This window comes from Zootoca vivipara, chromosome Z2 (genome assembly GCF_965207765.1).
Source record: "Zootoca vivipara chromosome Z2, rZooViv2.hap1.1, whole genome shotgun sequence".
In the NCBI taxonomy this organism is placed as follows: Eukaryota; Metazoa; Chordata; class Lepidosauria; order Squamata; family Lacertidae; genus Zootoca; species Zootoca vivipara.
The window spans coordinates 37,218,829-37,241,133 of NC_142585.1; the positions used below are offsets into that span (position 1 = coordinate 37,218,829).

Here is a 22,305-nt window from a genome sequence, read left to right on the forward strand (position 1 = left end):
AACAAGAGAGAAGCAATACACTCAGATTTCTGCTAGAGACCTGCCCTTGGTGGTGGTGGATGGTGGGTACAGCAAAGTACAGTAAAAGGAGAGACTTTGCCTGTGTGGGCAACCTTGCATAGAGGACCTGGCATTTATTGCAATGCCAACTATATATAGAACCAAGAGACCAATTGATAAAACCCCTGCTTACGAATGGAACACACCCCACCCTCTGACTATACATAAGGGTCTGGTGACTTCTGTTTCAGTGTATCTGAAGAAGTGTGCATGCACACGAAAGCTCATACCTATGACAAACTTAGTTGGTCTCTAAGGTGCTACTGGAAGGATTTTTTAATTTTGTTTTGACTGCGTCAGACCAACACGGCTACCTACCTGTAACTGATGACTTCGTAACTTATAAAGTAGCACTGTATGCGTTGGCAGCTAAGAAGAGCAGGAGAAAAGAACTACTGGGTAGATAAAATAGTGGTCAATTGCAAAGGTGATTCGGACATTTAAGCTGGCATATTCTACCTGAGAACCCCCTGCTATTCTATCGTATGCAACAAATAACTTCTAGGAGATGTGACCATGGTTTATTGTATTTGCAGTGCCTGATGTTTTTATGGTTTTTATGGTTATTGTTGCTTTTCTTTTTGTTCCCTTTGTGAATGATGCCATGGCCTTTTGCTAGAGTGCAATAAAATTGATGATGATGATGATGCTAGAGACAGCCTTCCGTCATGTATGTATGATTTTGTTGGGGGGGTCTTGGGGGCTACAGGGTGGGCAATTTCAGAAGTCTGTATAGGAGCTTGCCCACCATTGTTCAGGATTTTCCTCCTTCCTGCATGTGGTGAGTAGGGACCCTGTTGCAAGAGTTTATTTCCTTGAATAAAGATCAGGCTTACTAGCTGCGTTGCTTTCAATATGCCATGGTTGACCTCTGCTTTCTCTCCGACTGATAGAGATCTCCCGAGGGACTCTATAAGGGCACTGGATACCCCATAAGGGAATTAGAGGTATTTTTCTTATAACAGCAGTCACTTGCCGGCCTCTTTCCCCACCCACAACTTAGCCACAGTGATTTCTACTTCCTTCCAGCCAGAGTTGTAAGGCGGGGGTTTCTAGAAGCTGGCACCACTTGGCCCATGTGGAGGAAGAGAAGGGGGCAGTGCAGGGGCCCAAGGCAAGAGTGTGACACCATTTTAAAAAGCATCTTTGGTCTCACGCTCTGCCAGAGCCAAAACAGGACATCCCAGGATGGAATCAGAAGCCGAGATGGCTTCTGTAATTCCAGGATGTCCCAGGACAGTTAAGCAATATGAAGTCAGTCCAACTCTACCTGGAGCTACCAAGGATTGAACCTGGGACCTTTTATGTGCCAAGCAGGTGTTCTATGACCACTAAGCTAGCACCTTTTTGGATGTAACTTATTCCCAGAGCATGCTTCTCTTTCCCCCCAGATATGCTTTCTTTTATTTTATTTTTGACTAGCTATGTGAAAAGGTGAGCCCTAATTATTCAAATGGCAAACTCAGGTGACAAGTGATGCTAAGCAGAGAACCAAGCAGGGCCACTGGGAAACAATAGGGAGGTATGAGCTGCTTGAGCAAATCCCATGTTTTGCAGGAAAAAAACTACAGTTCCCAGGATTCTTGAGTGTATGTGCTCTAAATACATTTTGACTCTATGATGTGTACAAAGCCTCAAAATCACTCAGAGATCTAGGAGTCGATCCCAGTTTGCTCACTTCTGCTTTATACAAACCAGAGTTTTTAGAGAATGACCACATTGCTGCTATTATTATTATTATTATTATTATTTTATAAGCATGAGATTTTAAAACAACAACTGCTGCCAAAAACTGCAGAGAAAAACACTTAAGAAAAACAGGACAAGGAACCAGTAAAGTTGTAACAACCAGGGAGACGAAATCAACCAGAGTTCAAGATGCCACAAATGTAGAAAATGACAGCAAGGAATACTTGACTTTCAGGAATGCTGGGAAGATCCTCTTGCTGAAAATTGGCTGTTAGGCTGGAGAAGCATTAAATAAGGTATGGCAAAGAAGTTTGGGTTTTGCAAATGTAATGCAAGACTGTATTTCCAAAGAAATCAACGTGCAAAAATAAAATAAAAAATGAAGCCCGCTTATGGATGTTGCTTGCCAGATCAGGGCTTTGAATTTAGGAGTATGAAGTAAGATAACTCATTCACTCTTTCGGTGGTTCTTTTGTTTTCAAGCTAAAGGAAGGCTTGTCTTGGCACAAAGGTGTCTTGCTTCTGAGACAGCAAAGAGGTCCTGGTGAATCCTAGCTGCAGAATATGGAGGACAAAGGCACAGCTAGGCAAGGGGCAGCAAGTCCTGTTTTGCCTCCTGAGGCAAAATGAGAAGATGGTGCCTGCCCCACAACCCAAGCCTTTCTTAGCAGGATCACATGGCACGGCTGCAGTTTCCGGATTCCGGCAAAATTTCATGAGAGGATCACGAGATCTCACCCAAACCTGGCTGCAGATGCTTCTCCAGTGGGAGTGGCAACAGAGGAAAGGCCATCCCCTCCCACTATAGGAGAAGTGAGAAGTGAGGGCAACAGCAAGATCTCGAAAGAAGCCATCGCTTCCGTCACCTTCATGAAACACACACTTGGCCTCAATATCTTGGTCAGCAGTGGAGTCTTGTCCATTGAAGCAAATGGGGCACTGCTCTACAATATGGGATTCTGCTTTCACTTTCACTTTTTTATTTTCCACAACTCTGAGGGCGATCCCCTCCAGACTGGTGGTTTGGGGCAGGTGTATTATTGGGTAGCCATATGTCCGGGAAAACCCTGGCATGTACTCTTTTGGAGGGCCTAGATCAGCGTTTCTCAACAACTGTTCCGGGGCACACTAGTGTGCCGCGAGACGCTGGCTGGTGTGCCGCGACGTGCGGTGACGAGAAGGGCGATTTGCATTGTCACGTGCCTAGCGGAAAGCAATATTTCTCCTCCTCTTTCCCAAAGCTCAGTGCAAACGACTGGAGGGTGGGTCTAAAACAAACTTAAAGAAGCTGGCTAGATGAGCTCAACCTGAAACTTGCTGAGCAAAGGATTGTGCTGGCAGAGAAATCAGCTGCTTGTGAAGCCTTATTACAGGAGATTGCAACCAACACAGCAATTGGCAAGTGTTTCTTACAGTCATAATTATATAGTCAATATAGGGCGGCACAGAGTTAAATTTTTTAACTTTTTTAATGGTGGTGTGCCTCGTGATTTTTTTCATGGAACAAGTGTGCCGTGGCCCAAAAAAGGTTGAGAAACACTGGCCTAGATGCCCATCCAGGCAGATTGTTACATTTTAAAGGAAATGTACAAGTTTTTCGGGCTCAGGCTGCTGCCAGCCTGAGCCAGGGAATGAGGCGTGCAGACACGGCGGTGGCCCCATGCGCCCACATGCCTCTTTCCCCGGGCTGGCAACGGCTCAGGCTGTCTTCTCTTTGGCTCTTCAAGATAGGGCAACCCTAGGTATTCTGCAACTAGGTATTCATGTAATGATCAGTAGTGAATTTATCCTGGACTGTGCATGTATCATTCTGCTTTGTTAGTTGTTCTGCAAGGCTTCCCTCAGTCATCTGGAGGGGTAACTCTTGAACTCTTGTGCTACCGGTATACCACAACAAAAGAGGAACAAAATTAAATAAACCAGAACATTTGTGGCATGGAAAGTTATCAGGTTTTCAGCACGAAGCTACAGGACATTTGCCAGTTGGAAACAAAGAAGGATTGCCCCATAAATTTTTGCAGGTGCAAACTGTATTCAGAATGGGATGGTGCCATGGTGTAGCGTGGGTTGCCAGCATCCGGGGCAAGGCAAGTGTTGTGCCCTCTAACCCATGGGCCGTTAGCACTCCCCGAGTTCCTTCCACCATTCCAGTATTGAATAAAGTAAATGAAATACTCTATCACACTGACTTCTGTATCTTCAATGCGCACATATCAAATCACTTGGGACAAGCACGACGGAGAGCCACTACCCAAATTCCTAAGAATTTTGAACCCAGGGCAACCACCCCGTGACCTTGCCCACACAATGCCACTGGGATGGCTTGTGACCTGATATCACCGTGAACACAAATATTCATGAAATTACAATAAAAAAGGATGCCCCAGGACCCAGAAACAAAGTGGGAAAGGCAAGGGAGGGTTTTCAGTTAAAAAATTAAAATAGAATGCATGGCTACTTAGGGACTCCTCCAGCAGAAATCCCTGGAACATCCCTTGTCATTCCTTTTGGCTAAAGGCTGGTTAGTTTCTTGCTTTCTAAGACTGTCCAGTATCAAAGCAATGCATCAGGAAGCCCAGGTAAAACCGCTCTGGTGCGCAATATGAAAGCGTACAAGGTAGGCTCTGAGGGGCTCGTTTTCCTTTCAAGGAAGGCTGGAGATATCTCTCTCAGGAGGTGGGCCTGAAAGCTTTGGGTTGCTTTCGTTGGCTTTTCCTTCAAACATCATGACCCTGAAAGAAAAACAAAGAAACAACAGAAGAAAACCTGTTAGGAAGAGCTGGGCTACTAGTGTAATGACTAGCAACCTGCCAGTCAGGTGTTGCTTGGGAATTCTCAGTGAGCGAAGAATCATTGCAGTTCTGAAGTCAGTGCTCCTTGATCTTGGGAACCTCCATGCATTGATTACGATATCTGAAGAAGCACCCAGCTGCATAACCAACTTTCCAAAATATAAATATAAAGGTAATAATAATACTGTAGTATTATGTCCTTAAATGAAACTTGTGTTTATCTCGCATTAGCCAGCAGAGGGCAATATTGGTCACTAGGAGTCACCCCAGAATCTTCCACTCCAAAACTTTGGCTCAAAGTCTGTTTGGGGTGTGAACGCAAATTGATCCATCCTGCTCCCAGCGGGAGCAACGAGGGGAGGAAACAATCTTACCACTGAACCACTTGATGCAAACGAAGCAAGATAAACAACTCTTTATCCTCTGTGTCCCGTTAGAAGTTTATGGTGTACTTTGGCTAGGCACACTCATGGTCATAAACTGCTATTTTTAATAACAGTATAAAAATGCTGCTTCTTATGAAGACAGTGCATTGCATTTTAGGGTCTTAGTATGCTGTATGGATATTCAAAAGAGTGTTTAGATCTGTTCACATGGGTTACATTGGAATCCCTCCAAACAACCCTGCAAGGTAGGCCCAGCCGGGACACAGGTGGAGAATCTTCAGCCCCGAGGGCCACAACAACTTGGTCCCTGGGCCTGCAGTTTCCCCACCCTTACCCTGGAGCCGCACTGCAGCAGAGGCATTGTGGGAAATCACCATGGCGATGCCAAGCCACCTCGTTCTCCTTTTGCTGCTGCTGCTGCCCTCCACCACTGCCGGATACAGGCTCATGGACGCAAGATGTGGCCTGCCAGAGACTCTTTTGCCGGACCCTCCCTCAGACCTCGAGCTGCCCCCTCCCCACAGTGGTGGGTCAGCCACCATCCCTTCCTAAAACAGCAACATGCCGCTTGAAAGTCTTATAGCCGTAGCTATCGCATTTGCCCCCACCCCACTGGTCAGCCTTTGCATTAACAGGCTGAAGGGGAAACTCAGTAAATGGACGGAAATATCCCAGAAGGCTTTGCAACAGGCGCCACTTCACACACTCACAGCCGTGGGCACTTCAACAGCTACCTCAGCCCTCACTGTCTATTGTTTGCAGTTGGGGAGTCGGCTTCTGGAACGGGAGCGGAAACCGAGACAGGAGGCCAGAGACAATGAGTGGCTTGTTTGCGTGCTCATTTCTGAAAAAGGGACCTGTGTCTTCTGAGGGCTATTCATGTTGGTATAGGGACAGGGGTGGGGGAGAGGAAACTGGCCTCCTCTATTCCTCAGCAAACGGAGACAGAAGCCAACTTGAGAAGGAGGGTAACATGAGGAGATAACAAAGAGCCATGATGCACCAGGCCGAAAGGTTTTGCTGAGTCCAGGATTCAGTTTCTCACAGAGGCCAGTCGTATGCCCGCTCCGGGAATCTCAAAGGCTGGTTGCAAAGACTTGAGGATATAATAAGAGCCCCTCAGGATCAGACCAGTGTCCCATCTGATCCAGCATCCTGTTCTCATAGTGGCCACCCAAATGCCTGTGGAAAACCTGCAAGCAGAATCTGAGCCCAAGAACTCTCTCCCCTCCTATGTTTTCCAGCAACTGGCATTCAGAAGCATTGCTACTTCCAGCTATGGAGGCCGGGGGAAGGAAAAAAATAATGCTATTCAGCCGCTGCCAGTTAGTGTAGACAGTATTGAGCTAGATGAACCAAAGGTCTGATTCTGGGTAAGGCAGCTTCCTCCAGTCCTAAGGCCAGATAGCAGAAGATTGCAGCAGTCAAGGCCTCAGCCCTGAGCAGCAAGCAAAACTCAGTGATGGCAGAAGATGAGCTGGCTAAGAGTGGGACTGATGTTCTGATGAACAGAACCTGGTTTCAGTCACCAAATTAAAAACCCTAAGGCCTTCCCTCACAGATGCCTTCCCCTGAGCCCAATTTACATGGGTGAGGGGTCACGTACTTCCCGATCCACAGCACCTGTCTAACAGCGCAAGGAACACAGCAAGCCAGAAGCCACACAGAGAGAGGGAGACGTACTTGCCTTTAGGAGCTTATCCCTTTGAGAAGTTGTGCCTCTCAGGTGTGAGCGGCAGAGCCTGGGACGGGAGAGGTAGTCTGGTCAGAGGGAGTGACAAGGCCTCAACCAACCTCCAGCTTTCCCTTGGAGCAAGCTGTGCAAGTGGAGCAATTTGAGGTGCTGAGATTCCTGCATTGCAGGGGGGTTGGACTAGATGATCCTTGGGATACCTTCCAATTCTACGATTCTATGATACTATGCATCTTGCTCTCAGGGTTCCTTCCACTTCAGGGTCAGACAGCGCTGTGCCATTCATTATGCTAAGTGGGGCAGTGACCCATTTGCCCTGACGGGCCAGCCTCCACTGGAGCTCAGCCACCCCAAAACATACCCCTTCCCTCTTATTATGGATACTCACAACTTGAGGACTGCGGACCGTTTCCCAAGCATCAGGTTGACAAAATCTTGGTAAGAGATGGTGTCGCTGACACCTCCGGTGATTTCCGAGATCATTTTCTTCAGCTCCAGGTGGGTTTTGGGGGCTCCCAGCTTCTCCATCATCCTTTTCACTGACATCAGATCTACAAGGAATGATAACAAGGGGTGATGAGTGGTACAGACAATAAGGGACATGACTTTATAGTGCCTGATAGAGATGGATTAGGCATGGGAGACCGTTCCCCCTCCACTCTAGAAATTCCTTAGAACCAACTGTACCCCTAGTTGATTCTGAGTGGTAATGATGGTTACCATAATAAAAGCCAGGGCTTTTTTCCATCCAGAACTCACTGGAACTCAGTTCCGGCACCTCTCAGGTGGGCACCATTGCCATTATAAGAGAACAAGGGAGATATTCATGGTGAGTTCCAGCACCTCTTTTTCTAGAAAAGGAGCACTGATAATAGCAATAATTTATACTGTATATTTTAGAGAATTCAAACACCTCTGTGCAAACCACAGGGTGGCTTACTACAGGCAGACAGATTTTTAAAATCCATAAAATAACACAGTTCTTAAAAATACATAACAAATCACTAAAGAACACTTGCGCAATCAGGCCTCACCTCCTCCAAATGTCAACCAAAAAATCTGCATATTAACCAGCCACCTTAAATGATGAAGAGATGGGGCCAGACACACCTCAGTAAGAAGGGAGTTTCACATACAAGGGGCTGCCACTGAAAAGACCGTTTCTTGGGGCCCCACACCATGCACGTCACATTGAGGAGGGACTACCAGGAGCGCCTTGTCCACTGATCTTAGAAACCAGGTAGGTCAATACACACAGGTAGGTCAATAATAATTAAATGTATGCAATGGATGGGATTCAGGGATCCACTATACCAAGTGTTGTGGAGAACCTCCGGCCCATAGGTCAGAATTGGCCTGCCAGGACTCATTGTTTGGCTCACCAAGCCATTTTTCTGTGTTCGTGTGTTCAGCCCTTCTTGGTTCAGGCATGCCAGCCAATTCCTAGATGGAATTGGTTCATGCATCTGAACCCTGCAGAAAGCAAGAGTGAACACCCCATGAATCATACTTGTACAGTATCTACCCCCATCCCCAACAAGCTACTTCTGACAGGTGTTAGGAACAACCCACCTGTCAATCAACTGCCATCAGATGGTTAGCTGGTGGATTGTCCCACCCAGGACCATCTTAAGCATGCCCGGTGCCCTGGCACGCCGGATCCCTCCGGCGCCCCCCCACCCCATTTCCCAGCGCAGTGGGCGGGAGCCGCACGCAGGGGGGCTGCCGCGGGCACAGCTGCACTGCGCCACCTAGCCTGCCGTAGGGCCAGCCCTGGACCAGGGGGCGCTGCCCGCCCCCTGTTGAGACGCCCCTGCGCGCAGCGGAGGCAGCCCCAGGCCCGCGTGCCTCCGGAGAGTGGCTTGAAGCCGCTGAACAGCGGAGGCGCGTCTGGGGCAGCCTCAGCCACGCCTCTCAGCGGGCACAGCGGCACCCCTGGTGGCCTGGCGCCCCGCGCCACCGGGAGGGGGCCTAGAGCCGGCCCTGGTCCCACCGTGATGGGGGAAATGACAACCTGGTCCACTAGGTCAAAAAGGTTCCCCACCTCTGCATCCCCATTAACAAGGCCCAGCATAACCCAGGAGTGGAAGCTTTGCAAATTTTAACAGAAGCCACTCACCAATTTCACCTTGGTTGTTCAGGTCGAACTCCATGTACTTTTCTATAAAATACAACGAACATGTTAGCACAATCAAAACTTCCACCTGGCACCCTGCCAACTCCGCTTGTCTTCAAAACAGCAACACAGTAGGGAGGGGAAATAAATTCAGTCTGGCTCTCACTTGAACGCAAACCTTTCTGAATCTGCGATTTGCAAACCGAAACCCTGTTAACCCTTCAAAATTTGCTCTTCCCTCAAATTTTGCAGTGCAGTTCTCAGGCCAAAAAGAAAAGATACACAAAAATGCATTCTATTAAGGGGAATTGCTTGCAAAAAATATGTATATGAGGAGAATTGCACACGTGGAACATAGGAAGGTGCCTGATACAAAGCCAGACCATTGGGTCCATCTAGCTCAGTACTGTCTTATACCGGCGGGCAGCAGCTACCCGGGTTTTCATGCAGGGATTCCTTCCAAGCCCTCTTGGAGATGCTGCGGATTGAACCTGGCAATTTCTGCAACTAAGGAAGATGCTGGTGTGTTTTTCGAGGACTTTCTAAAAAAAGAAGAAAGTAATCTCAAATGGATGTGGGAATGTGGTGAACTGAACTTATAATTGGAGTAAATGGAAAAAGAAACTGACATATTTGTCCATCACTCCTTCAGGGTCCCATGAACCTGTTTGAAAGAAAATATAAGGGAAGATCCCTTTCATGGACCTTTCACGCCATGTGTATTTTGGCCGATTGAAGAAGGACTCTGTGAGATCTGTAGAACTTGTGCCCAGGTTAGCATCTGTAGAGACTGCAGCCTTGCTGCCATGGCGCCAGTAAGTTTTCCAAAGCATACAAAACCTTGGAAGCCCATCTCTCTCTCTGCATTTGCAAAATCCACATTTTTGTTTTCTGGTTAGAGGTCCAATAGAATAATCAACAGCACCACTTCCTACCCTGCTGGAAAATTCCCCTGACAGATTTCCTCCTGCTGCTTTCTCTTCTCTTCTCTCCTCTTCTCTCCTCTTCTCTCCTCTCCTCTCTTCTCTTTTCCTCTCCTCTCCTCTCCTCTCCTCTCCTCTCCTCTCCTCTCCTCTTCTCTTCTCTTCTTTTTAAGTAACCTTCCCCAACTTCGAACCCTGCAATAATTCTTCCTTTTCTTTCTTTTTCCTTTTGGGACCTTGGTTTCATGCTTAAAAACTCAGTCACTTGATAGCTCTCATCCTTGCTGGGCACTTAGCCCATGTCACAAAAAAGGAGGCTGGCAGGCATATTCTGTGGACCAGTCAGAAAGTACCCCCTCCCTCGATGGGGTTGTGTATGTGTGTGTGTGTGTGTGTGTGTGCTTGCGTGTGTGAAATGGGTGCCATGAAGAATCACAAAGACCCTTTAAGACAGGCCCAAACGTACCACAACGACCCAATTAGCCCATATGGCAGTTTAGAGGCTCTAATTAGGAACCCCATTCAGAGGCTTTTCTTGGGGGGGGGGCAGAACTGCTCTAGGGATGTCAGAGAATTCAGACAAAGCAGGAGCAGAAATTGCCAATGTTCGCTTATTTGTACCATGTCTGGAACATAAATCAATCCAGCGAATGCAAGTGGTTTTCACTGTTGTTGCTTTTAGTCCACTAATGATATGCAATTGATTATGTTAAAAAAAAAAAGAGCCACACATGCCCCCCCCCTCTTTGCACTGCATTCCCCCTTGCATTGAAATGAATGGGCTAGGATATTGCAAGGGCAATTGTGCAGTGAAGTTTTTTAATTTCACCGCAACAGAACGCGAGAGGAAAGCATAGTTTTTGGGCAGGAGATGAACTGCAGCAGAACAGAAGTGCTACCGCGTGTGATAAACACAGGGTGGAATTGGAAAAGAAGCCTTCCTTCATCTCCACACAGTTTATTACCTGTGGCATACTCTGGGAGGATTGGGTCCTTTTCTGAAGCTGGCGGCCACACTGATGGGCAAAAGCACAATCCAGCCTTACCTAAACCAGCAGCAATTTTTTCCCTAGGTCTATCTGGGAATCCTGGAGAATCACTTCCAGAGCTTCTTGGGTTGCCTGATTCAATTGCATGTCTTCCTTCACGTTAAATATACCCCACTCTCTAACACAGGCATCCCCAAACTGCGGCCCTCCAGATGTTTCGGCCTACAACTCCCATGATCCCAAGCTAACAGGGCCAGCAGTCAGGGAAGATGGGAATTGTAGTCCAAAACATCTGGAGGGCCGAAGTTTGGGGATGCCTGCTCTAACACTATGGGGCACCACCAATTGAGCACATGATAAGCATGCAGAAGGTCCCAGGTTCAATTCTCAGCAACTCCAGGTACGGACAGGAACATGGAAAGATGCCATTGGTCCATCTACTCAGTATTGTCTACACCTGCTGACAGCAGCTCTCTGGGGTTTAAGGCAGGGCGTCACTCTTAACCCTCCTTGGAGATGCCAGGCATTGAACCCAGGACCTTTTGCATGCAACTCAGATGCTCTCCCACTGGGCTATAGATGCTCCTGATGAGCGTAAGAAGCTGCCTTACGCCGAGTCGAACCAATAGTCCATCTAGCTTAGTATTGTCTGTTCTGACTGGCAGTGGCTCACCAGAGTTTCATGCACAGGAATTTCCCAGGCCTCCCTGGAAATGCGGGGAACTGAATCTGGGACTGTCAGGGGACCTCCCTACAGGGAGCCTCCCCCCCATCATCCTGACCAGCACTTCGCCTAGCGAGAGCAGCGGCAGCGGGTCAGGGGGAGGAAATGAGGATGGGAGCGGAGTGGAGGAGGGACGGCTCAGCAATGTATCAGAGCCCCTGCACCACTCCAGACAACAAGTAGGAGCCACTTCCGGCGCCCAAATTGAGGCGCGTGCCCAAACACAAGGTTAGAGAGTTTCAGAGTGCCCAAGCTATTATGCTGGCCCCGGAGCAGAAGGGCGCCATTGCCGGATTCTACGAGTGACTAGGAGGTCATGTTTTCTGTTATCTCTGCACTGTAAATAGTATGCACAATAAAACCCTTAAATACAGAACGGACAGGAGCGTCTTTACTCAGGAGTAGCCGCAACAATCCCCTGACAGGGACTTTCTGCATGCAAAGGATATTCTCTATCACTGAGCTATTTCCCTTAGAAATGAAGATTCCAGTTCTGGATTAACAGCTGATTTTAATAGGGAGTTGTCTATGGGCTTGATGCCGGAGGTCTGTTCTTATAGCACCTGACCCTTGGATCTAGAAAGTTAGCATGCCCTTTAGATTGCTAGGTTAGAACGTCTCTTACTGATACTCTAGCTTTCTATGTGAAAGGGTTTTCTTTTTGGTAGTACAGTATAGAGAAGCATTCAGTTGTGTGATTCCCCACAATGCCACTCTTGATCAACTAAACGCACAGCCTGTTATTTGTGTAACCCGGTTCTAAGTTGCTCTCTGTGTGTTGTTGTCCCCCACCCCCAAATCTATTTCTGTCTATTGAGAATCCAGTTTGGGAAGCACCGCAGTGAACAAGACATGCTTTAAAAATAAAATAAAATAAAAAAGCCCTCCCCCTCCTCAAGCCCCTTCTCAGCAGTCTAAGCTTTCCTGTGTAGGGTCCAAAGGTTCCGTCTTTCATCCCCCGTTCAATGGGGCAAAATCTTGCCTTAGTACGCACACACGGACAGACACAAATAGTTTTGACACAAATGCCAATTCTGCAGAGTGGCTCTTGCAACTTCTCATGCCCAGCGGGGGAGAAGGAGGCCAGAACAACAGGGTGATTGTTGGGAGACCCAGAGAAGGCGTTTGGCAGCAGCCTCAGCGACTCTAGGCTGAATGGGAGCTGGAATCAACATGACGAAAACATGGAAGGCTGGGGAGCAGCAGAATGAAGGCAAGTTGTGGGTTCGGGTTAGAAGAACCCACAAACTGGTGACCCACTAGCCACAATGTTTGAAGAAACATTCAGAGGGGGAAAATTTATCTGTGTGGTATGTTTCAGGCCTTGCTTAAAAACAAACAAACGAAAATGCAAGAAAAAACCCACCCACCACACCACAAGGATACAGATGTAGGGTGGGTTGAGAAATTAGAAGCAGCATTGTTAAATCTATTACCCACACCCCTTCACTAGCAGGTACAAGGTCGAGTTAAAACAATTAAAAATTAAAAGCAGTTAAAACAGATTACAGTGACAGGAATAGGGTGGGCCCTGGACGCACATTCTCAAGTGTCGAAAGCCAGGGCAAAGAAGTGCATTGAAAGTTCTATAATGAAGAAATGACAAACATATATATATTGTGGGTTGTGACAAATGCTAGTCCTACTCACAGTGAAGACCCGTTGAAAATGATTGGACCCATTGAACTTAGAGCTATTAGTAGTCCTTGGTCCCTAAATTTTCAGACTATCTTTTGGCAAACTTTAACAATCCAGCTTGCAAGAAGCATGTTGAGTGCAATGGCTCACTACACGGTGATTGTTTTGCCAAAAGGGAAACCAGTAATTCCACGGGGATGCATATGGAACCACAATAACCTTGTGTGGTTCTTGCAGAATCCCCCGGACCCAGCGTGGGGGGAAAGAACTAGGTCAGTTTGGGTCAGTGTCCCCACCTTAGACTAAATCCTAAACAGAAACATATCTGTGTACACTCCAGAGTCCCCAGGCAAAGGAAATAAAGTGAAGCCAAAAAACAACAACCCAAAAAACACAGATTCCTAAATCACATGTGTTTCTCAGAAACCTCCGTGTCAAAAAGAGACAGCTGTCCCAAAGCCCTGACCCAAAGATTTGTGATCCTCTCCCACACCCTGACACTATTGCCAAAGAGTTATTGCGCGACTATGGTGGCTTGTGGCTGAGGAACCTGCTTCCAAAGCCAGCTTTTCCATATGGACAAAGGCTACCTCTTAAGTTTTTGGAGGTCCTCAAGCAGAAGCTTTCAGCGGACTGTCTTACCTTTAAAGGTCTTCAATCAGTGGGGAGAGGGGCAGGGCATGTAAACCTAAGAGAGGCTTTCAGCTTGAGTTGCTCTCTGAAGGCCTGGGCACGTTTCAGGATGAGGAGAAACTGGGTTTTGTTTGCCCAAATTCACATTTCTGAGAAATGCGGGAACATCACTATCCTTTGAAATTAGCACTTCTCTGTATGTTGCAAGGCAGAACCAGAGGGTATGTGCAAAATGCATGTATTGGAAGAGATTTGCAAAAATAAAAAAATGCATTTATTCGTGAAAATAATAGATAGAAATATATTGTAGGAGGGGGAATTTATGGCAAAAAAATGTGTATAGTAGTCAAAAGTGTGCAGAAAAAATAGGATAAATTTACGCTAAAATGCTGATGAGTTGTTGTTGTTGTTTTAAAAAGCCAGCTACTACAGAAATGTGGAGAACTGAATTTACGACTGGACAAAAATTAGAAACTTAGAGAAACCAAAATTGACAGTGGGGTCCATCCCTAGTTACCATACACCAGCCATCTCTAACCTGGGGATCTCTGACTGTGGTTGGACTCCAACTCCCATCAGTCCCAGCTAGCATAGCCAATGGCCAGGAATGATGGCAGCTGGAGTGCCATCTACGGCTGCCCATGCTTAGAAGGTGCAGGGGATATGTGGAGTAGCCATGGCTCAGTCGTAAAGCACCTGCTTTGCTTGTAGAAATTCCCTGGTTTGGTCCCCTGCATCTTTAGTTGGAAGGGTCCCGGTATCAGTTATTGTGGAGCTGCTGCCATATTGGGATAGAAGGATTAAATAGGCTGAGTCAGAGTTGGTTCACCTAACTCTGGTTCCCCCAATATGTAGTAGCATCAGCTGCTTTTTGTCACCCACTCTCAGTTTAAACAATGTACCTTTGAAAACTGCAAGTTTTTCCTCCAAATGCTCTTCATCGCTGAACTTTGGGTCACAGAGAAACTCCTGAGGAAGAAAGGGTGGTGGGAGAGAAATGAATTCAATACATTTAAGAAAGTAATAACAAAGTCTTCAGATGGATTAATACCACATATCACTGGTACTTCTTCAGGTGGGGAGAATATAAATTTGAACTGGAGCAGCAGCAGGGTGTAATTCAGTGACAGAGCCTTTGCCATGCATGCAAAAGCTCCCAGGTTCAATCCCTGGCCTCTCCAGGTAAGCCAGAGAATGTTTCCTGCCTGAAACCCTGGAGCACAGTGGCCAATCAGTGCAGGCAGCACTCAGCTAGATGACCCAATGCTCTGACTCAGTGTAAGACACTCTAGGCTCCCATTTAAAATCAGCTCTTTATCCAGGACCTTGAGGACTAGAATCCTATTTTTACTTCTGGGGGAAAGACCACAGTTCAATGACAGAGCATCTGGTTTGCATGTGGAAGGTCCCAGGTTCAACCCCCAAGGGCATCTCCAAGTTCATTTTCGCCCCCAAACTCCATTATTTCTCTTGCTGTCTGTTGTGGTGAAGTGATGTAACTTACACAATTAACTGCTCACATTACGTAAATGATGTTGAAACAAAAATTTAAAAAAATCCTTCCAGTAGCACCTTAGAGACCAACTAAGTTTGTCATTGGTATGAGCTTTCGTGTGCATGCACACTTCTTCTGTTGCGACCAACACGGCTACCTACCTGTAAATGATGTTGTCACTGCTTTCCCCCCCCACTCATTTCAATGGGATGCAAATTGTGTTGGTGGTGTTGTGTTGTGTTTACAAACATAACCACTTCTTCTCACTTGCAGACTGGAAGCAGCGAAGTCCAGTCATATTTGCTAGATCCGTTCTGGACGTGGCATGAATATGCGGACACCAAGAATTTTCGCTCCTGTTTCTGTTTGCATCACACTGGGCGGAGAGGAGCAAGAGTGCTGTGGGGTGCAGGCCAGGCTGCTTGGGTGACCCTCACTCAGCCAGCTCCCTCTGCAGCTGCGTGCCAGAGGCTCTTGTTCCAAATTTCCTCCCAGCCCTTAGGAACCTGATGGAATGTAATGGCTCCAGTCTGTTTGTCCCCACCCCCCACCCCCAGGCACCAGCAACACATTCCACATGGCAGAAATCACCGACATCTGCTCACCATTTGGCTCTGGGTCTGTCCTCCTCTCGGCTCACAGAACCAGGGCCTTCTGATGGGATGACACCCAGCTCACAGGATACTGCATCTCCCCAAGAGCATGTCCTCAAACACAAGCTGCACAGCAGCCTTGTGTTTGAGAGGCAGGCGGGCAAGACGTATTTAGAAGACATCTGAAGGCAGCCCTGCTGTATAGGGCTAAGTGTTCAATGTTTGTTGTTTTATTGTGTTTTTAATATTTTTGTTGGGAGCAGCCCAGAGAGGCTAGAGCAAGCCAGTCCAGGTGAGTGCCATATAAATAAATAAAAATTATTAATTAATTATTATTATTGGGAAGAAAAGGGGCTGGCCTTCTGGATTAAATGGTGCCTGTTTTCCAAATTGATGATCATGAGTTTCTGGTAAATTCCCATTTTGCCTTCGGGGAAGATTTTGGAGATGGGGCAGCCGTGGCTCAGTGGCAGAGCATCTACTTTGCATGCAAAAGGTTCCAGTTTTGGTCTCCACTGGCCTCTCCAGGTAGGGCTGGGAGAGACCCTTGTCTGAAACCATGGAGAGCTGCTGCCAGTCAGTGCAGACAATATTTAACTACATGAACCAGTGATCTGACTCAATGGGAGACAGCTTCTTCCTTTTATCATCCCTTTATTTAGTGCCATAAGGACAGAGGTAGTATTTTAGTTTTAGAGGCAGAGCATTTGTTTGCTGACATCTCTGGGTAGGGCTGGGAGAGATTCCCTCTGAAAACATGGAGAGGGCCAGTGCCAGACACTATGAAATTACATTGGGGGGAGGGTGTCTTTCTCACTTTTCCCTCGGATATGCCAGGGGTTGAACCTGCAAGCAAAACATATGCTGTACCACTGAGCTATGGCCCTTCTCCTAAAACAACAGGAAGCTGCTTTCTACTAAGTCAGACCACGGGTCCTTCCAGCTCCTGTTGCCTACATGGACTGGCAGCTACACTCCCAGTATCTCAGATGGAAGGTCTCTCCCACCAGTATCCAGAGATTCTGGGGATTGAACTGGGGACATGCAACACAGGTGTTCTACCACCAGGAATACAATATAGAAAGTCACACCAATGGTGCATTTGGCTGGCAACAGCTCTCCAGCATCTCAGCTTGGGACCTTCTCCATTGCAAAGTCGGTACTCTGCCACAGAGCTATGGGTGCTGGAGAAATCAGTACCTGAAAATCACCCTTCCTGTCTCCATGGTTAATGCTCAGCCAGAGTCCCAAGTTTAGGGCTCTGGTTTCAGGCATGGAGTCAGAGGTTATGTGCCGCACTTTGGAAGCCTCTCCTGCTGCTGTGAACCTGAGACCAGGTTAGGAGTTGGGGACTGGTAAGGCTGCCATGTGCTGTGGCCAGTCGAGCCTGGGAGGGAGCCTGAGAGAAGCTTCCTGCCTTTTCCATAGAAGGCCTTGGCTGTCTCCCAGAGGCGACCTTGCCATGCTATCCCCAACAAGGCTGGAATGTCAAATATTCCACAGTGATCTGGGAGGCTTTATGAGCAGGATCAACTGTGATCCCATGCACAGCTGGAGAGGTAATAACAAACATGACTCTGACTCACGCTTTATAGCCCAGGAATGGGGAACCTTAGGGCCAGGGGGGGCACATGTGGGCCTCCGGATCTCTCTACTGTACCATCTCAGCCATACCCTCTCAGCCAAACACCCTCTTCCCAGGCCATGTCCTGAACTGGCTCTGCTTTGTAACCCCCTTTTGTTTTTCTGGTTGGCTGGGATACGTCATCAGACTCCAATCATGTCTCTCACTGGATGGAGAACAGAGATAGGTTTTTGTGCCCACAAATTAGCCCAACTGTACAAAGGGGGGGGGAATCACAAATATTGTTCCTCTTGCTTGTGCGTCCTGCCCCACCCACCCCTGGCATGTGGCCCTTGGAGGGTTGCCCAGAATGCAGTGCAGTCCCCGGGATAAAAAAAACTTTCTCATCCCTGCTCCATCCCAAGAGGGAGACTGTGCATGGAGGAAAAATGGACTCAAGAGATTTTGTCAGCCATTCCAGACCCTCCAATATTTTCTCAGAGAAAGACAGATATTAATCTCTGGTCACTGGGAACACCCTTGTTTACTCCTGTGTTACTGGCTCTGCTAATCTGAGATTGGAAAAGTATTTGCAGATCTTGAAGCCTTGACAAGCGTTGTGTTTTCTCTCACCCCTTCTTGCCACCCCACTCCTCCAATCACCTTAACCAGAACCATTATCTCCATTCATTGGCTAGAGGCAGAAAGAATCCTATTTATTTATTTATTTATTTATTTATTGCCAAATATTTTATTTCCTTACAAAAGTACATGCATTGTCTCTTTTTCTCAGGTTGTAAAGTCTTTTCTTTATATCAGTTACATATGATGTGAGACATTGGTGTCGTACAGTCGTACCTCGGAAGTCGAACAGAATCCGTTCCGGAAGTCTGTTTGACTTCCGAAACGTTTGACTTCCAAAGCACGGCTTCTGACTGGCTGCATGAAGTTCCACACAAAGTATTATTATTATTATACTTTGTGTATGTGGGTTTTTTTATGCCAGTATCATTTGGGTAGGTTCTTTTTCTGTTTATTTATTATATTTCCTTGGTAGTGAGAGAGGTTGCGTGGGGGGCCCAGGGCATGTGTTTTGGTTGTTTTTAGTTGGTTGTGTTTAGTTGGCTGCAATGAGATTTGTTTGCATGTGTGAAGTGTGTGGGGGGGAGGAATTGTTGGGTCAAATTAGCTGGATTGATTTGTACGCTGTCGGTGGGTTCTTGTCATTGTCTTGTTGGGCTGTGTATGTGATAAAGTGGAGCCCTACTGGGGTGAAGGCGTCCTCTTCTATTTGCCCCCTTGTCAGTTTGAGTCTGTTGGTTAGCTTTTCTAGTAAGGCTGTTTCCCATATGATTTGGTAGCAGTGGTTCCATGTTCACTTCCTGACAGGTCTCTCCAGTCTTAAGACTGGAGGATGCTTAAAGCCTAGTTGGTGGGGCGACAGGAGATGGAGGAGGATGAAGGCAGGAAGAGGTGTGTGAGTACAAAAAACCTTGTAGCATCATATGTGAGAGGACATTCCAAAAGATACAGGCTCAGCTTGCATTTCTGCCAGGCAGGGAAGCTGCCCTGAACACAGAATCCTACTCAACGAAAAGGCCCCTTCTGCAATGTACATTTAAAGCAGAATCATACCACTTTTAAACAGTTGTGGCTTCTTAACAAACTGTAGGGTGCAAGCATCCTGGGAACTGTAGTTTATAAAGGGTGCCAAGAGTTGTTAGGAGACCCCTGTTCCCCTCAAAGAACTAAAATTGCCGGAGTGGTTTAACAATCAGTCCCTGTTCCCAGGGAACTCTGGGAAGCTCAAAGCATCAAGGCAGACCTACATCAATTGTTTAAAGCATATGACTTCCCCCAAATAATCCTAGGAAATGTAATATGTTGGGAACTGGAACTCGTGATAGGGAAACCACAGTTCCCAGGATTCTTTGACGGAATTCTTAATATGTACTGTATCTTAATATCATTGGGTGGCATTGCTAGCAGGGGCTGGTGTGAGTTGTAGTTCAAAGCAGCTGGAGGGCACCAGCTTGGGGAATGCTCCGTTGCTGATGAATCAGCCACACACAGTTTCCACTGGGAACTTCCTTTGTGCACGCACGCACACACACACACACACACACACACACACACACACACACACAAAAAAAAAATGAACCCAACAGTATCCTCCCAACTTAAACCAGTTGTCAAAGAGAGCTGCAAATTAGCACTTATGTGATCTTGCAAGAAGTAAACAGCAGCACATCCACATATCAACAGAGAAGGACATACCTGAAGTCCCAATGACATTGGAATCTCTTTCATTAAGGACCCCCCTCCCAAATAAACAGGTGGGGAATAAGCCAGATTCTAAAGCAGGTTTTTCTACCTTCTGCAGGCTGAAACACCAAAATCAAAGCTGATGGTTACATCACTTTGTCACTTAAACAGAGGTTGTTTTGAAATCTGTTTTATTGCATCAGCAAAGAGGTGAGAGATTTTGTGAGCCATGATCCACAGCTGAAAGCTTTTTAACACAAAGATGGGGAACCATTGGGATTGAACCTGGGACCTTCTGCATGCAGTGGTAGGAATAAATGGCATCTTGGGATGCTGCCTTGGCTTGTACAGTCAAACCATTAGTTCATCTAACTCAGAACTGTCAGCACTGACTGGCAGCGACTCTCTGAGCTTTCAGACAAAGGACTATTTTTATCAGCCCTACTTGGAGATGCCACTGAGGACTGAATCTGGGCCTTCTGCATGCAGAGCAGATGCTCTACCACTGAGCTAAGACCCTACCCTTGCATACATACCTGTGTAGCTTCCTCTCCTCTTATCCTTGCCTCTGTTGACTGCAAATTCCTTGGGGGCAGGGACCCAGTTTCTGAATACTGTACATGGGAACACTCAGCAGTTGTGCAGCAGGGCTTCTAATCTGCACTCCGCATTTCTGAATAGCTTCAGCCCACGTGCACCACCACAAACATCTGCACTTGTATACAGATAGCTTGCACATGTGTAAAGAGATGGATGGATCTGTCAACAGGCAGACCTACATTTTGGGGGCCCTGAAGTTTGAACTGTCATGAGGGCCCCTTCGCAACCAGAAACGAGGTTTAGGTAACCACAGTTAACCTCTTCAATGGGGTTGTTCCATAATGGATCGCCACACCTTTACAACACCTGTGCTTCTGAATCTCAAACTTTGGGATTCTTGACATATGTACAAAAAATTAATCAATTTGAATCAAATCAAGGTGACTCAAATTAAAGTCACAATTACTTAGTTGTTTCTGGGGTCCCTCTGGGATTAGGGGGCCTAAAGCTTCAGCTTCCTTAGTTTCACAGTAGATCTGCCCCTGTCTGTCAATTTCAGGCTCCATCTCTGAAACCCTGGAGAGCTGCTGCCAGTCAGTGTACGCAATGCTGAGCTAGATGAATCAGTGGTCTGATTCAGCATAAGGCAGCTACATGTGTTCTTAGTTCTTTTAGACTGCAAGCCTGATGGCAGGGAGCTTCTTGCCACTGACATTTGGAAGCCTCTCTATCAATCTGATGGGAAGAAAGCCGGATTAGGGATTTGTGAGAAATTTGCATTTTGCATTTAAATGCACTTTGCCCTGAAATGCTGGTGAATTTTCACGAGGACTTAAAAAAAGGAAACATCAAACTGTGTGGAAATGTGGAGAACTCAAACTTAAGAATGCAATTATTATAAACTGAAATGGATAAGAGCCACCCATCCCAGAGCAGGCAGTAATGTAAGTCAATAACTTGCGATTGAATTGCTCCCACCTTGTTGATCTCTTCCAGCCTTCCTTGCTGCTTGGCTTTGAGTAACCCAAAGGCTTTCCCTCCTGGATAAAAGAGAGAGGAGCATGTAGTAAACCCAGGTGTGTCTGTGACCCTCTGGATGTTCTTCAACTTCTGGAACCAGCGAGCAGGTGACACCCTCCCGGGCAGCGGCGCCGGCGTCAGGATTTTGAAGCAGCCCTCCGGGACACCGCGCAACAAGAGGGGGATCTCCGGTTGCAGTAGAGCTCGCTTGTCACGCTTTGAAGCAGACAAAGTCCCACATTACCCCCACCCCCGGGCCTCCTCCCCCATATCCCAGCAAGAGTCACATCTGCACCACCATCCATACCTTGATATGCGCTGTTGAGCATGAGAGACATGCTGGAGATTTCACGAGCGAGGCCCCGGCTGAGGAGTTTGCAGAAAGTTTCTCCGCTGGGTGCCGCCGCCGGCACGGTGCGGGTTTCCAGCCAGGGTGGCGAGCGAATATCTCTCTTCTGCTCAGGACGGCTACCGAGCCAGCCCAGGTACTTCCAACAGAGTCATTCATGAAGTGGGACTCCGCAGAGGCCGGCTGAGGAGGCTCACGCATCCCTCTGGCGGAGGAGGCGGAGGAATGCCGCCCTCCCCGGAGGGGGGCCTCAGACCCGTTGCAAATGGGCTGCTGGCAGGGTTAACCCTTTCCTTGCACTGTGCACAGAGAACAGAAAATGCAACCCCACACCATTCGGTTTGTTCGCTGCGTTGATGTCCCGCTTCCCCCGCCCCCCTCCCGAGGAGCTCGAGGGGGCTGCCCTCATGGCTCCCGCCTTCCTGGTTTAATTCCCCACGCAACAACCCCGTGAGGTAGGTTAGGCTGAGACGCAGTGATCAGCTTCCAAGGTAACGCGGTGAGTTTTAGGGCCAGGTAGGCACTGTGGTTAAACCACTGAGCCTAGGGCTTGCTGATCAGAAGGTCGGCGGTTCGAATCCCTGTGACGGGGTGAGCTCCCGTTGCTTGGTCCCAGCTCCTGCCAACCTAGCAGTTCGAAAGCACGTCAAAGTGCAAGTAGATAAATAGGTACCGCTACAGCGGGAAGGTAAACGGCGTTTCCATGTGCTGCTCTGGTTTGCCAGAAGCGGCTTTGTCATGCTGGCCACATGACCTGAAAGCTATACGCCGGCTCCCTCGGCCAATAATGCGAGGTGAGCGCGCAACCCCAGAGTCGGTCACGACTGGACCTAATG

At 47.5% G+C, this 22,305-nt stretch overlaps 1 protein-coding gene across 1 annotated transcript; it reads right to left on the minus strand.

The window, feature by feature from the left end:
• Positions 1-1,791: 1,791 nt before the first annotated feature.
• AIF1L (allograft inflammatory factor 1 like) lies at positions 1,792-22,168 on the minus strand. The gene is made up of 6 exons (XM_035113267.3): positions 21,428-22,168; positions 21,079-21,140; positions 14,546-14,612; positions 8,740-8,781; positions 7,009-7,171; positions 1,792-4,481 (listed from the first exon to the last, which is right to left on the minus strand). Exons 1-6 carry the CDS (start codon positions 21,456-21,458, stop codon positions 4,394-4,396), a joined length of 453 nt encoding a protein of 150 aa, XP_034969158.1. The 5' UTR covers positions 21,459-22,168; the 3' UTR covers positions 1,792-4,393.
• Between the last annotated feature and the right edge of the window lie 137 nt (positions 22,169-22,305).